Source organism: Pituophis catenifer, unplaced genomic scaffold (genome assembly GCF_029215685.1).
Source record: "Pituophis catenifer annectens isolate HBS135680 unplaced genomic scaffold, rPitCat1.0.hap2 SCAF_3, whole genome shotgun sequence".
NCBI lineage: Eukaryota > Metazoa > Chordata > Lepidosauria > Squamata > Colubridae > Pituophis > Pituophis catenifer.
The window spans coordinates 26857560-26874820 of NW_027256883.1; the positions used below are offsets into that span (position 1 = coordinate 26857560).

Sequence of the window (17261 nt, forward strand, 5' to 3'; positions counted from 1 at the left end):
AAATTGAATACAACATATACCAAAGCAAATGCTTCAGTAACATAGATAGTTATTAGTAAAATAGATAAAAAATAATATTGTTCATACTATTTTAATTAAAGTTAATTTAAAAAGCAGGTGTCAAGACTTATATGAACAACAAAGTTCATATTGAACTTCATCATTATTATATATATGGTAATATAGAAAATGAATAGCAGCAGGTTGTACAAAAGTTAGTTTTTGTACCTCTGAGCCAGTCTTAAGAAGATGACTATTGTAATTAAATCTACAAGTGCAAACTTAGACAAAAGCATAGAACAATAAACCTGAATTAAAAAATTGGTTGTAAGGGTCAGCTCTCTTGTGAAACTAAAAGAAATACAATGTAACCAGATAGACTGAAGTAGGGCAAGGGTTGTTGTTGTTGTTGTTGTTGTTGTTGTTGTTGTCTACAATGGCATTCAGAAGACGATGCTAATACATTCTGCCATTCTCATAGCATTCATTGCTTTTATTTTTTATCTGTTTTCTTGGAAATCCAGTGATATTAGTTACATGATTTGTGATTCATATTCTTCCATCATCCATATTGCAGGGTAGTTTGTGGAGGAGGAATATGGTTTTTCTGTAGGATTAAATAGCCGTACAGTTATCCATAAGAATCATGCACATTGCATTTTCTTCCTCATGATACAGTCCTACCACTGACAGCTTAAATGGTGTATCTATTATAGATACCCTGGTATGTATTACCCTATTAAAGTACTTGGGATGCCTAGATTAAATAAAAATGTGACCTGAAGTACAAAAATGTGTTATAGCCTGCTTTATACTTTGATTTATTTATTTTCTCTGACACTCAACTATATTTCTTGATTTTGAGTATCTGTTTTTAAATTTTCTACTCTGTGAAATGCTTTTGCCCAAACTAGTTTTGAGGATATAAAGAACCTCTTCATTCATCTTTTGGATAGACACTTGGAATTGTGTTTCATTTTGTTCTATTATTTCATAGACAACTGACTTTATTTTTGTCACAATCAGAAATACCATGTTACATCAATTTATAGCCCTTCTATGTTTAGACTAGTAGAAGATGCTCAGTTGTTGAATAAATTGTACTTTATAATCTGTGGAATTAAAATAATAATGAGCATGAGAATCCAGGAGAAAAGGGTGTACACTTGAGTTTGGCTTCAGTTTGTTATTGTTATCTTTTCAGTGTTAGTGGACTTTTCAAAGCAAATGGGTAAGCAGGAAATTTAATTCATTTCCACATTTTGGTGGTACAATCTGTTGTAGAACAGGGATTGAAAGACAACCTTTTGATTTAAAATTTAATTGGTTTACCATATGCGTTTGAACACATGATAAAATGATTCAAAACTGACATGCATATTGCTTATTATTATTGTGTCTCCTCCTGTGGAAAACATGCTTGCGATTATTTGGGAAGATTGGTGATAATGAAAAGTCTCTTGTTCTATGTTTGATAATTTACTCATCCACTTGAGTAAACCAGATAAATGACATGGATGCAAATGAACTCCCTGAAGTAGAATATTTTGAGTGGTTGGATTGGAGTCTGACTTAATCATGCTTAAGACTAAACCTGCTGCTTTCGATTTAGAGGGTTTTTTCCCCCTGTAGTTAGTATCACCAAAAATTATATCCAGAATGCTTCTGCCTGCAGAAATCTTTCCTCCCTCAAGCACCGCCTCACTTGTTTTAGGGGGTTCGAAGGGGAAGGGAATTGCATATAACTGAAATGGAAAAAAATAAACAGAATAGTAATTTGAAGCAACTAAACACTGGTCAAGAAAAGCATTACCCACTGGTAATAATAGAGAGGCTGTTTTATACTCTTGAACTATATCAACTTTCCTCCATCCATGGAGGGGAAATCCTTCAGCCGGAGGCAGGAATGAAGTTGAAACCCTAAAGACTTCAGCATTGTTCTTGTAATCTGCTGATGAGTTTCCCTTCCCCACCATGCATTAAGGGAAAATCCTTTGGAGGATTTCTTCTACCTGTGATGCATGGACATTTACAGAGTGGATTCTTTCTGTGTGTGCCATGGAGAGTGAATGCCCTACTGGCTTTTATTAACTAGTAAGGCAACTAGCAGAATCAGCGCTGGGTACTAGACCAGAGTTGGCACGATCTTTCCTGAATAAAGGAAAGATCATTGAGATTACCCATGTGACTCTGGACAGCAGCTCCTTGTCAGTAAACTGTGGAAACTTATCATTTTTTACATTGGCTTATGACTGAGTTAGGATTTTTACATCAAGCTCCAATTTGCAAAGCAGCCTTTATAGGCACTGTGCTTGACAAACTTTATATCTTAATAATTTTTTGGATTACTGTATTAACTTTTTTTTTTCTGCCTCTGAAAGCCTCTGAAACAGAGCTTCAGAAAAAAAAAAAGGCTTTTTTCCTGAAGCTTCTTTCAGAGGCTTTTTTTTCTGAAGCTTCTTTCAGAGGCTTTTATTCTGAAGGACTATCTGTACTCTGTTCAATCTCCTTTCTTTGGTATTGGTATGTAGATTAACGCAGTGGTGCAGTGGTGGGTTTCAATTTTTTTTACTACCGGTTCTGTGGGTGTGGCTTGCTGGGCGTGGTATGGCTTGGTGGGCGTAGCAGGGGAAGGATACTGTAACATCTCCATTCTATCCCCAATCCAGGAGAAGGTTACTGCAAAATCCCCATTTCCTCCCGATCAGCTGGGACTTGGGAGGCTGAGAATAGAGGGGGGCTGGGCCAGTCAAAATTTTTACTACCGGTTCATGCTGAACATGCTGAAACCCACCTCTGCAGTTGTGAAATCTGAACCAGTTTATTACCAATTCGCTGGCTGCGCATGCGCGCTGTGCACGCACAGCACCACGCACACCAAAATGAGGCATGCGGTAAGTAGAACAGCACACGGGGGGCGTGATCAGCTGGGCATGCGTTGTTGTTGTTTTTTTAACTTTTAAAAGCATTTTTTTACAACTGAATAGGTTGTTAAAAAATGCTTTTAAAAGTAAAAAAAGGCTCTGACGATGGCGCGGCTCAGCTGGGATCATCCAATTTTTTTTAACCTTTTAAAAACATTTTTTAAAAGAAGCGGCAAGCAGGCAACTGGGCGATTGGGTGGGCATGGGCGAGATTTTTGCTACTGGTTGTCCGAACCACCTGCTGCCATCTCTACCGGATCAGCTGATCCGGTCCGAACCGGGAGCGTTTCACCCCTGGATCTGTTGGTTATCATGTCATTCTCCAGATTTGTTAACATAGTTTGGTTAGAATCTTTACTGATTCTTCTTTTGCTGCTTGCCATATTATTTTAGATAAAAGCTTTTCAGAGGCTTTTTTTCTGAAGCTTCATTTCTGAGGCTTTTTTTCTGAAGTTTCTTTCAGAGGCTTCTTTCAGCCTTTGAAATCTCCGTTTCTGAGGCTGGGCAATAAGTATAAGACATACCCAGATTTTCACCCTTTTTTGGGGGGGGAAAGGTGCGTCTTATACTCCGAGAAATACGGTATTTTCTTTATTCTTTGCCTATAATGGAGAGATTAAGACCCTTTCTACTGTATTGATCAAATGAGTTTCCCTTTCTTTAGAAGATAATGGGATAAATCTGATTTTCAAGAATTTAAAAATACCGTATTGTTTGGACTATAAGACACACCGGAGTATAAGACACACTTTAGTTTTTGGGGAGGAAAATAAGAAAAAAGCTGATTGATGGGTGAATGGCCTCCTGGAATACCCCCAATCAGCTGTTCCCAGAGGTGAATTTTAGCAACAGGTTCGTTGGTTGTGAGCTCTGCGCCTGACTTTTTTTTCAGTCTCTGAAACCTCCCTTTTTGTTATCTGACACTTTAGCCTACAGTATATAGAATTCTCAACATAGGTATGTAACCATGTATTACATACGGATGAAACAAACAGGTGTACCTTAAAAGAGAGAGTTAAGAAGGTCCTCTTCCATTTTTTCCACATTTAAGAATATTTAAAACTATAGATAGAATCTCAGTTTGAATATGTACTTCAAATCAGGACAGGATGTTAGAGAGACCAACATGCAAGGGCAAAAGTTAAAGTCGGGTGTCTTAACTCTTCCACCTAGACCCCAGAATACATTTGAGAGCCAGCTTTGAAATTCATGATTCAGTTTTAAATTAATAATCGATTTTCTATTTAACTGGCTCTTGTCTACACAAATTAGCGTTTGCTTCCTTTGAGGTAGGGTTTTTCCCCCCTCATTTTTAACCCAGAAATTGGTTGAGACTGAAATTTCTGTGGGATCTTCAGTTTAGCTACACTGTTAATTCATCTGTACATTGAACTGACACTGGTGTTTCAAATAATCAGTCGATTACCTCCTCTTTGTCTCTTTCACATACTTTCCAAAATTCAATCAGAACAATAAATAGAAATAAATTGAGCACATGGGAAAGTGAGCCCTTTATATTGTGATGCAGAATTTTCTTAGCAAAATCACCATTAGTAGAGAGGGCAGATGCTGAAAGCGCAAATGGAATGAGGAAGGCTCTTGAAATCAGAAGATATCACCTGTTCATTCAAGGTAAAATTCTCCCTGTGCTGCATAGTGCAGTTAAATAAGCTCATTTCAGTGATCACCCCTCTTCCTAAAAATACTTGTGCAGAAGGAAGTTTAAATTTATCAATAGGACTACAGTACAGTAGCCCATGCTAAAAGATATAGTGCATAATTTTGGGGTCGGCTCAACAGCAAGGTTTCCTTAAAAAAATTAATTTCTTGATCAGAAACGGGGCCAATAAACTTTGGCCAAATATATGCTAAATCTAAAAGAAACAGCAATAACAAACCCACCCACTCCCCCTCACAATTTGAGGATCATGTAGGAAAGAATAAGAATACAACATTTTTTCAAACATATTCGGAATACAGACTAATCAGGAAGACTGTAAATGAAGTGACCCAAAGTAGCCTTACCCATTCTTATTCCTCTCTTTTCACCTTTACCTGTGCCATCCAAATATGCATATTTACAAAATCATTGACATTTGTCCTTCATCTAGCAAAATGGACATAATCCATGAAAATTTGTATGTAAAAAGAATCACGTAGGTGAGATGGATGTGTATAAATCTGATAAATAAGTAAATAATAACATTGGCTGATCCTTAAGCTATGTATTTTTTAACATGAATACTCTGTTTCTCTGATACGAGTTGACTATTGTGTAAAAGCTTATAAAAATATCTGTTGCTAAATGAGCCAGGTAATGCTATGCTATCAATGAGTAGCTTTTGGCTGCAGGTTGTGGACCTCAGATAAATAAACTGGGCAGCTTTTAGCATACTTGTTCTTATTTCAGGCACAGCTTTCAACAAAATGAGCTCCTTGATGGACTAAACCTCATAAAATAAAACCATATTCTTGCAGGCAGTAGAGGAATGAATTAAAAATATGGAATAGAAGAAACAGTGTCTGTTACTTGAATCTATTAACAACTCAAAACAATCTGAGGCATGCACTAGTTAAATCTTAGAAAGTGCTACAGGCAAGCCACCATTGCAATTGCCATAGAAAATTATTGTTAGTCATTATGTTGATAGTTCATCTTGTAGGAATTACTAGCAGATGGAAAAACAGTTGACTCAGAAATACAGTATTAGCAATCCATATTTTTTAAATCAAAAAACTCTAATAAGGATTACAGCATCTGCTAGATTTATTTAAATAGTTGCTAGGAAGAACTTGTTTTCGAAGTAAACAACTTCTTTCAAATTTATAACACATTTTGTGAGTAGATATCTGTTTTGTTTACAATTTTAAATAATTTCACTCATTATGGGATTATAAGGTTGGAAGGGTCATTGGCATTCTTCTGGTCCAATTCCCTGTCCAGGACAGAAATCCTCAATACTATCCCAGACAAATAGCTCTCTGGTCTTTGCTTCAGTACTTCCAGTGATAGAGCATCCATAACTCCAGGAGACTTGAGGTTTGTTCTTATTTTGAGTTTGAATCTCTCTCTAAAGGATTCATCTTTCTCTTCTTTAAGCTAAAGATATTTTCTTTAATCGATAGAATTTAGTCTTCGGACCCGTTACAATCTTTGTATATTTTGCAGTTTCTCATTATTCTTCCTGTACTTTGGCAGCTAGAAGTGAACACAGTATCCCAGATGTTGTCTGAGTGTCTTGACATTGTACTCAGTGGATACAACCCAAAATTGCATTTGCTCTTTTGGCAGCTGCAGCACATTGCTGGCTCATGGTGGATTTACGAGGCTACCCAGATTTTCTCCCACATCAATAAATCTGGTTTTTCCTACCTAAGTGCAAAACTAATTTCTTACCATGAGGGAGATCTAATGGATTCCATTTATATAATTAATAGTATATAATGTGATCTAATATTATAGCTATTATTAATTTTGTTGAAATGGTCTCTGGGTATCTCTGAACAGAAATCTGCCAGTGTTGTTTAACTAATTATTTATTAGACTACATAATTAGGAACCAAGTTATATTTATAATTCCAAGTGATAATTAACAGTTCCATTGTAAGTTTATAGAAGTGAAGCCCAAAACATTTAAGGAATTTAAAATTTCCAAGTTTATCTATTAATTTGCTAGGTACAGTTCAATAGATTTCCAGCTGAAAAGACTGCTATAGACTCATTGATAAGACCAAAAAGAAAAAAAAAAGGATTAAAAAAAGAGACAAGCAAAGAAGCAGGTGCTTTTTTAAAAATGACTTTTAAGTCATTTTTATAATACCCTGCTATGGTGGACACCAGATGGGAACAGAAAGAACAATCTGGTATTCCATCAAGTCTGATGGTGTAGCCTTCACTGCAGTCTGTTGCAGTGGCTGTTGCCAGTAAAGGAAGGAAGGACTGATGCAGCTAATCTTTCAGAAGAACCAAAAGAGCTCAAATATTTCATTCTTTGCCCTAAGCAGAGGTGTTTATGAGGTGGGAGGAGTGTCAAAAATGTTGACATGTTGGCTCCTTGTGTGATGCATGTAAAAAGATGGGAGGTTATTTTGATAACATGCTCATAGCTGCCATTTTGATGCCTATACCTCCTCCCGTGGCTGCTGCTGCCTCCAAGTGTATTTGTGTTAAGTTATTACACAATAATTTAAAGATCACACTAAAAACTGACAGACAATTGCTTTTTCTCTCACTACTGGCTCTATAATGAGTTTTGAAACATGCTTTTTAAGCTATTCTGGAAATGAGACCTTGCTGTCTATTTTAGACGTGCCCTAAAGGGTAAATAAGAGTTTCAAATTCTATTCTGAAATACAAATTTTCAGCCAAGTTTTCTACTGCAGAATGTTTTCTTCCAGTAAAACGTATTATTTATTTTAAAATTTAAAAGCTTACGCTCATTAAAACTTGTTGGGAAGAAAGGGATCATAATATTTGGCAAGTACCTTTATGATGTTTCTTGGGACTTCTTGGGACATTCAAGAAGAGTTTTGATAAATTGCTCCTGCTTGGAGCGTAACATTTTGAAACAATATTTCCAACAATCTGCTCTTGGCTTTAGAGCGCTATGTTTGCTTTCAAAATCCAGTGCTGCTGTTCACAAAACAGTTTCTCTGTGTGTACCACCATATGATTCTTTTAAATCCAAATATTGGTTCTGGGTTCCTAGTTGGCACTTGAATGTTACAACTGGTGTTTCAAAGGTTTTCTGAAAATATTCCATGATTGTTCCAAGCTGCAAAGTGCTTAATTCCAACAGTTTTGCATCTTTTAAAGCAGTAGTTGCTTCTAAAACATACTATTTATACTTTGCCTGTGCCTGTCTGTTTGTATGCAAGTGACTTCAAGTCAGAGTAGACTACTAGCAACTGCCTGGAGTCCCTGAAGTTTTCTTGGCAAGATTTTTGAAATAGGTTTGCCATTGCCTGTTTCCTAGAGCTGAGACACAGACTGGCTGGCTTAGGTATGAAACACAGCTGATTTCATACCTAAGGCATAATTAGAACTCATGGTCTCTTGGTTGCCACTACGCCAAACCAGCTCTCACTATTTGTACTGGTTACCTTATAAATGTTTGGGTTCCAAAGACAAGTCCGATTTAAGTATTTCAGTATTTCAGTTAATAGAATTAGTTAACAGTGCTGTTAACTAAGTACTAATTAACTACTAATTAAGTTAGTATTCTACTAACTTAAATACTTTAATCATTTTCCTATCCTTTTGTGCAGAAAACAGAAAAATTATAGCATTGCATATTCTACTTCATTTTCTAGGTTTACTATTGTAACATGAAATAAAACTTAAATTTTTGCTAAAGCCAAGACCAGAAACATCAAAGAAGAGACTCCAGGTCCCAAAGATGCTTTTTCAGGAGGGCAACTGGACTTCCTTGGGTTTTTTTTTTTTTTTGAAGACATTTCGCTTCTCATCCAAGAAGCTTCTTCAGCTCCTTGGTGGGGAATGGAAGGGTTTATACTCCTTGCAGACAGCTGGTCATTTGCATCTTTTTAGAGAGTCATTGAGGCCACTTGGAAGTTCATCTGTGTCCTCAGGGTCACCTAGTAGTGCAAATGGGTGTGGAGCCTTCTTGGCTGTAGGATGTTTTCTGCTGTGTGTTCCTTCATTGTTGAAGACAGGTGCAGTCTGTTGGGAATGAGTTTATGTTGTCTGCATCTCAAACTGAAGTACAAATGGTTCCTATAGTCTGCAATTTTTCTGGAAATCCATTCCTACTCCCGCACCATTCGAAGGGTGTTCATCCCAAAATCTATAACTAAAAGTCTTATGGAGATTCTCGGTCATAGTTGTCCCAAAGATGCTTTTTCAGGAGGCAACTGGACTTTCTTGTTTTTTCTTTGGAGATTCCAGGGTTTAGCTGTATGAAGAAAAAGAAATCCATTTTGAAAAAAAGAGTTGGAGCATGGAACAAGTTAACTATGATATATTTGATTTTTCTGCAGTTTTCCAAAAAGGATGATAAAAATATAGATGCAATGCGTACATAACACAAGTAAATTTATCTATCCACTGCATAGACTATCTAGTTTAGGGGTCTCAAACTCGCGGGCTAGATGCGTCACATGCTGGCCCCGCCCCTGCCCAGTTTAGCGAAAGGGGGGAAGTCCCAATACGTCACGTGATGCTGTTGTGACGCTGCAAGTTTGACACCCTGATCTAGTTGGTCAGATAAACGTACTTAATTCTGTTGCTATGATACAAAGAATTTGATCTGCACCTGTAGAATGTCTGCATACTGTTTCAGTGTGCTGGGTGTAGTAACATCTAGGAAAGTCTGTTGAGCCTGGGACAGAAACTTGTAAGACCTCTTTATATTTAAGCTGAATATTTGTACATCTGAGCATTCTATTTGCAGAATGCAAGTGGCCCTTGTTATTCTCAGTATTACAGTCATTGTGTTTCAACCAATATTTTATAAAAACAAGTGGGATGTTTTTGCATTACATATTTTTCTGCTATATACTTTAAGATATAATATTCAGTTTTGTAGACAAAATGATGTTTTTGGACCACAGAATAGCTTCACCAGGAAATTGTTTTTATCTGATGAAGCAATGGTATGTTCATGCCAGAGTTTCCTTCAACAGGAAATAAAAGTTTCTGTTTAAGTCTAAGTAATCATGATGGAAATAATCAAATTGATAGCTTTAAACTGCCCTCTCTGAGCAGAACTGAATAGATTATGTATTTTTATTCTCAGCTTTTACTTAATTGTGTTGCTAAATCATTTCCTCTTTACTCCTGTTATTCATAGTTTCAATGAATTATTTTTCAGTTTTGATGCCCTCTCTTGGGCTTTGGCCTTGAGCTTCCTGTTCCCGTGACAAGGGCATGTATCCTATTGGTTGCAGACTCCCATGTGGAGTCATGTTTGTCTGAATTGAATTTGGTTGAACCTTTCTGGGTGATGTAATGAAAGGGCTTGGTTGTGCCATGTGGTGAGCTAGATAATCCTATTATGTCCTGGAGGGTCATGTCTTAATCCCATCACCCTGGAGCTGAGGTCTTTTGTTTTGTAGATAGGCTGTCCCTGTCTTAATGTGCACCAAATATCTGTTGGGGGGGCAGGGAGCTGCTCTTTGTCTTTAAAAACCTGTTTCTTCTTTTCTCATCTAGGGAAATACAATATTCTGCCTTATTAATATTTCCCAAAATATTTCATTCTTCTAAGGGTGCTAACTTTCTTCAGTGGTGAGTTGCATTTTCTGCCTAGTACATTATTCTGTGCACACATACATGTGCAAGCACATTTTACACAGCATTTCTAATATTAGAGTTAGCATATCTGAGCTGCAGAAATCTGGACAACCTAGTAGCAGATAGTTTTCTGTATCTCTTTGTTCCCACCTGGAGATTGATTGATATTTGCAGCCTAGGGAAAAGAAGGGAAATTTTGATGATTTTTTTAAAAAAGTATATTTTATAACTATGCATATTTTTCTATTTCAATCCACTTCTTAGGCATGGAAAAAAACGTGACAATTTTTAGTAATAAAAATTAAAAGTAAAATCCAATTGAGAAGTGAAGCTAAACATATTTAAAATACGCATTTCAGTCCTGAGCTACAAATATTCTTCTTCATTGGTAAATATACTTAGGAATATCTCTCACTTCAAATAATCTGCTGTTGTCACATTCTTTAGGAAAGTTTTTCCTGCACTGAATTCTCATTTGGAATTTTGTTGTTACATTAATATTCTTATTAATACTTACTAATAGTTATCCCAAAATACTTTCAAACAAGTAGTTTTTAATCTTATAACTAATTCCAGTTTAAATCAGTTCGATGACAACCTTAAATTTTTAATTTTTAATTTGATCCTTTTCTCAACTGTCAACATTTTTCCTAATATTTAGTCAGTGTTGTTGGAAATTTGGAGTATCAATTAAACTTGAAGCCAAATAATAGATGTTAGTGTTGATTGTTTAAACTTATTTTTTAAAATGTGGGAATATAATTGGCATGCATGCATGCATACATAGACACCAGCTTTGACAGGACTGTGATGCCTTATTGCCCCAGGATGGTGTAATAAATATCAATTTCACTGTTGTGTTTTCCATTCTGAAACTGGATTATTCCTGCAAGTGCAGGTGAGGAGCCCCAGCCTGAAGAGCATCATATTGGTTGACAAGGCTCCAGTATCATCAGATCATTGCAGGTGTCTTATTATTAAAAGTTTATTATTATCATTGCAGGAGCCCCCTTATTAATTATTTTTATAAAATTTCTAAGGATGTTAAGGAGTACTTTGAAAATTGCTAATGTAATATTCTGGTAGAGAAAGCCTTCTTGCTTTACTTAATTTGGACCATTTTTCAGGTGGATTTTATCTTCCTAAATTAATTTGCCTTGAAATAAGCGTGGGTGTAATCCAGCGAAGTATCTACATTTTTTAAAAAAGCTTTGCGACCTTGTTAGCATAGCCAGTTCTGTATAGTCATGAGTTTGCAAGATACTACAAGTAGGCATATGAGAAAACAAATTAAGAAGAAGGCGGATGATAATAACAGTTTTTCACTACATCACATCACAGTTTTTGTCTTTTTTATACATGAAGAGAAGTGGAGCTTTGAATAAGCTTTGTTCCTCCTGTTCCTCATTCTGAGTCAATCTTCTCCCTATCAACTTCAATTATTATTAGCTTCCTGGAATAAAGCAGGATAATAGTAAAATAGCAATAGCAATTGTTTAACCTTACACTGAATTTACCAATACTCCTAGCTGTTGTGAGGAAGAGACATTCTAAGCAGTCAAAGTATAATAGTGCTCCAATTGTCATTTTGTCAATGATGGTCATTTTGAGAGCTGTTGTTATAAATATATTGTCATACATTCATATATACATAATAATTTTTTAAAAATAAGTGATTCAGAAGAGCATACCTTCTCATAATTTGTGTCTCATAATATTGAAAATTGTCTGTCCTGCAGCTAAATACAAACTTAATTAAATGTAATCTGCTGGTTGATAATAAATATTTCCTGCACAGTCTATTGGATGAGATTAATTCACTGTCTGATGCCTCATTTTATATAAGAGACTATGAGATAAGTAGATTGTTATGATTCATGTGCAGCTTCTACTATGAGTGGAAATATTTTTATTAATGAAATATTTTTTTATTCTTACCTGAACAGTTAAAAAACCTAAGTTTGGAAGAGCTGCAGATGAGATTAAAAGCTTTAGATCCAATGATGGAGCGTGAAATTGAAGAGCTTCGTCAAAGATATACTGCTAAAAGACAACCAATTCTGGATGCTATGGATGCAAAAAAAAGAAGGCAACAAAACTTCTGATTTTCTTAAGAAGATAATGATACAAGTTGATGTGGACACTGGGAGAGTCTTCATAACTACAGGTTTTGAAAGACGAGTCGTTTGAGCTTTGCAACAACTCAAGCAGAAGGACAAAAGGAAAGCACGCTAAATGTCCTTGAGCCCAAGTGAAAAATCTGCTCTGTTTTTCATGTTTTGATACAATAGATATTTCACATTCCTGATCTCTTTCAGCAGTGTTTCAGTAATGCTGTGTGTTATGCAGTAATGACTTGGGGTCCTAGTAAGACTTCAAGCTATTTCAAATTTTCCAATTAATGCAGAGCTTTAAGTGGCAATGTATGCGCCTATCATTTAAAGGCATATTTATTCCACATGCTTTGGTGATTTATTTATTTTTATGCTTGATGCTTCTTAACTATAAATGGTGCTTGCAGTTAGTGGAAGCCAGGGCAGAGTAAGTTAAGTGTATGTTAATGGTCACACTCTAAATGGAATGTATTGCTGTATTAAGGGCTGACTCAGGTAGAGTATTAGCTCCAGCTGGCTTGTAAGCACACACATGGGTCTCATGGGGTTTTGATTCAGGAGCTTGATGTTGAGTGTAGAGAAATACTTACATAAGGATGAGCATGCAGCCTACTCCTCTACTCTCTTGGGCATCTCTCTTTGAAAATAACAGGGTTCTGCAGTCTTAAGCAACTCCTTTTTCCAGGGGAATTACACTGGAGAAATTCCAAGTGGGTTTTGTCTTAAGCCTGTCCCTTTCGCATACAATAGGCACGATCTTACAATGTAAGAAACAAGTGCCTATATACTGTGTTTTCTGTCTCTCCTTCCCATCTCCCTCCCTCCTCCTTTTCTTTTTAATCCAGAAAAATGCAGATCACTAAGTTTATAGTGCATATTTCTATCTATCACTCTTTTTCATTTTGAATAATTTTCAGTTATCTCTTTGGCTCCATAATAAAGGCTATTTTATAATCTGTTTACCTATTTACCCCACTGACCCTTTCCCCTTATTTTATTGAAATTTGGAAATGTTTTCCTATTACAAACACACTCTGAGAAACACAAATTGAAAAGCCAAAGAAAATTACTCTGATTCCAGCATTCTTTCATGTTTTCTCTTTGTTTTCTTAATTTTTTCCTGATAGTTTTCCCCTTCAGCAGCTCTTCTTTATAATCATTTCCATGGTAATAGGTTTGTTCCTGTAGGTATCCCAGTACTGTTGTATAGATATTTTCATCTGTTATCTTATGTGCTTTCCTGGGAATATGCCCTTTAAATTCAATTTCCTCAATATGCTATAGCATCCCCCCCGTTTTTCATTTATTCTTCTGTCTAATATGTGAAATGTATTGTATTGTCTGTATAAATAGCTACTTTTGTATGCTTAAGGAATCTATTTTGTAAGTCATATTACGATTATGCTAATAGGTCCTTTGCTTCCCCCTTGCCACTAATTTACATGTTAAGATTCTGGATTTTGGCGAATTGTCCATTTTATTATGTGTTTCAGTCATTGTGAACCACTAAAATTGTGCACTGAAAACTGGAAGACCACAGTGTATTCTGAAAAGCCTTAAAATATTTGAAATAAATTACCATTCCTTTGTGTTTCAGCTGAGAACAATTTTACCATGTGTATGAATACATGTGCATAAATTGAAACCCAAAACATAAATTGAAAATCACTTAACCTTTTATAGCTTAAATGAGCTGCTATAAACCATAATTTTTTAATGAATGAAATAGAAAAAGTTATGGTGTAGACCTCACTGGGGCTAATGTCTCCTACTGTTTTTCATATTATCAGATTGATTGCAATTTACTGTGAATTAATTTTTTTAGGTAAGGCATCTAAATCATTTTGCTAAATGGCAAATAGATGTGTAGATAATTATAAGTGATTCTAATGTAACTTATAAAACCTTCTTCCTAATATACTCTATAATAATATGATATTTAAAAAATAATGCATAATTGGTATTATGGGCGCCCTCTATTCAAAGCAATTGAAATGCAAACAGAGTTGTGTGTAATAATAGCTACCAAAACTGTGTTAGAGTCTATAGAGTGCAAATGGGATAGAACTCAACAATTAAGTATGATTCCTATCTGTAATTCTTGGCCAGTTTATGACTGCATAGGTTCTTGGGTCTAAAAGTGCAGGAACCAGTCATGATCAACTCTTGGCGGAAAAAAATACTGAAACAGCAGCAGTTCCTGCTTGACTTAGTGGAAAAACCAACATTCACTGCTAGTGACGAGGAGTTCAGAATCCCATTGTTTCATAGAGAGCTAGGAGTGAATATGTTCAGTCTAATGAGGTTAGTCATTTAGATTAGTCCCAAGCAACATTTGTCCAACTAGAAACTTTCTTTAATGTTCTCAGTTTTGCAGAGCATTCTGAAATCTTGTACATTTAAAAAATGAATGTCTAAATCATCTTTTTTTCCAATCTGTGAAAAATACCAAAAAAAGATTAATCAGGTCATCAGCCTTGGCTTTTCCTGGTGTGCCTTATGCAATTTAACCAATTAAAAACTACTTGATTCTTTCTTTTGGTATTGCTTTGATTATTATTATTATTATTATTAACACAGTGAAATCCAGAAAGACAATACTAAAGCCAACTGCCAGGCTAAGATATACACATTGCACTTGGAACGATCTCTGCTCAGATACTAACATAGATTTGACATGCACATTTTAGTATAAGATATGCACAATATTCACTCTTTCCTCATACTGTCCTTCTTGACTTGCCAGAGTTACCCAGGAAGTTTTCAGTAACTATAACCATAGTTTTGCATTGCATCCAGATAACAAACTAAGGTTCAGAACAAGCCAGAAATTTAAAAACAGCTGCAAACTGTCATTTCAAAGTCTGTCTTGCTCTGAACCTAGCTGTAGTTTCCAGGTACAAACATAATTGAAACCCATGATTATGTGAAGACTTTCTGAGTTAATTGCAATATATCAAGACAGGAAGAGACAAAGCCAAGATTGAAAGCATGGGCACAAATACTTTTTTTATTTCCAATTTATTTTTTTGTGATGCTTGCTTTAGCCTCTGCTGCTTATAATTGAATGGTGTTTTAAATGATAATTGTTGATAGTTTTATTGTGTTTCAAATTTGATTTACATAGACAATTTGTGCTTTTATTGTAAGTTAAGATGAGAGATGTTAGCTAGAGGATGAGTGATCATTCTTAGGATAAAATGAAATAAACTTTATATATCTTTGCTTAGAAGCTGCAAATGTTACATCCTGATTGGGCTAGTGAATATCACACTTTCCCTCTCATTCTAGAAAAATGGAACTCTAGTGAATAGTATAGATTAAAGTTTTATTCTAAAGCAAATGAGATTGTGGAAAGTAGCAGACAAATTATAATATTTGGAATTCCCTAAATTTCTCTACCGTTATTATATTAATATAGTCAGTTTGAGCACATGATTTGATTTTATTACAGTTAACTGATCAAGGCAACAAGTTGTATAATAATGAAATTTAGGGACAGGAGTTATATGCAGTTGACCTTTTTATTATTTCATATTTATTAATGTTTACTGAAACATACCTTACTTGTGCCCACAACCACTTTTATTTCTACTAAAAATATACATTTTTGTAAAATACTTTTTTTTAATTGAAACTTGCAATAATTCTAGTATAGACCTTGTGAACTTTTAACTCAGTTTGGTTTATGGTTTGTTTCCTGTCTCATATATAAAAGTTTTACTGTTCTAAAGTACAATTTCCCGAAACCCTGAAAGATAAATGTTTGTTACCATTTTGAATAAAAAACTATTTTCCATCAAAGCTTGATGTTGTGTCATTTCAACTAGCTTTTTTAAACTGAAGAGTACAAGTAGTCCCTAACTTACGACCACAATTGAGGCCAAAATTTATGTTGTTAAGTGAGAATTTGTTACGTGCGTTTTGCCATATTTTACGACATTTCGTGCTACAGTTGTTAAGTGAATCACTGCAGTTGATAAGTTAGTAAGTAACCTGGTTATTAAGTGAATCTGGCTTCCCCATTGACTTTGCTTGTCAGAAGGTTGCAAAAAGTGATCAAATGACCCCAGGACACTACAACGGTCATAAGTATGAACTAGTTGCCAAGCAGCTGAATTTTGATCACATGATCATGGGGATGCTGCAAAGATCGTAACTGTGAAAAACAGTCATAAGTCACTTCTTTCAGTGCCGTTGTAACTTTGAACAGTCACTAAATGAACTGCTGTAAGTTGAGGACTACCTGTAGTAAACAATTTACTCGAGAATGTTCAATTGAACTTGGACGAATTTACTTTTGAATACACATCCCTGAAATTATCATTTAGGTATAGCCTTAGACATGCTTCTTTGGGAGAAAATTCCATTGAAATTGAACTATTTAATTGTAGATGTGCATATCTTAAACTAACCCAAAAGCTTGCCAGCTTTGCTCAGAATATGGTTTGTTTTAATGGTAAGTCTATGCATTAAGATTTTTTCTAGAAGACACCAATGGAAATCATGTTTAGTCTGCTGTTTGAAAATCAGAGAGTGATATCCCAGAAGCTGTGTTAAATAAAGAGATTGTGTGCAACTTACATGGATTATTTTAAGGAAGTCAGTAGTAAACCAACTTGCAGCTAGAAATGTTTCTTACATGCAGTAGAATTGAGAACAATGCAGTAACTCCCTTCTAATAGAAAAATATTTTATTGGGGAAGTTTCATTCTTCTGTCATCTCTCAGCAGTTAACACCTTATTCAAAGCCAGTGAAAAAGGTGAAGAGGGCAGTTGGATAGGTCCAGGTACTTTGGCTGTAAACAGTTGTGGGTGGCCCCATCAGCTTCCCCCCTCCACCCCAAGGACTGTAGTCACTTGCACCATTTGCTTGATAAGAGAGCTTGGGAGAGAGTTTCATGGCAATAATCTTCCTCCCATTCCCTTCTACTTCATATAAATGCTTCACTACTACCTTCAGTAGGT

General features: G+C 35.5%; 1 protein-coding gene across 2 annotated transcripts in view; it reads left to right on the top strand.

Moving 5' to 3' along the window:
* Positions 1-14669, top strand: part of STK3 (serine/threonine kinase 3) — a 123490-nt gene extending 108821 nt beyond the window's left edge. For both annotated transcript variants that reach the window (XM_070940434.1, XM_070940435.1), the window contains one exon: positions 12126-14669. In XM_070940434.1, coding sequence (XP_070796535.1) covers positions 12126-12284 — 159 coding nt within the window. In that variant the 3' untranslated portion in view covers positions 12285-14669. The remainder of the gene's footprint in view (positions 1-12125) is intronic.
* Positions 14670-17261: the final 2592 nt, after the last annotated feature.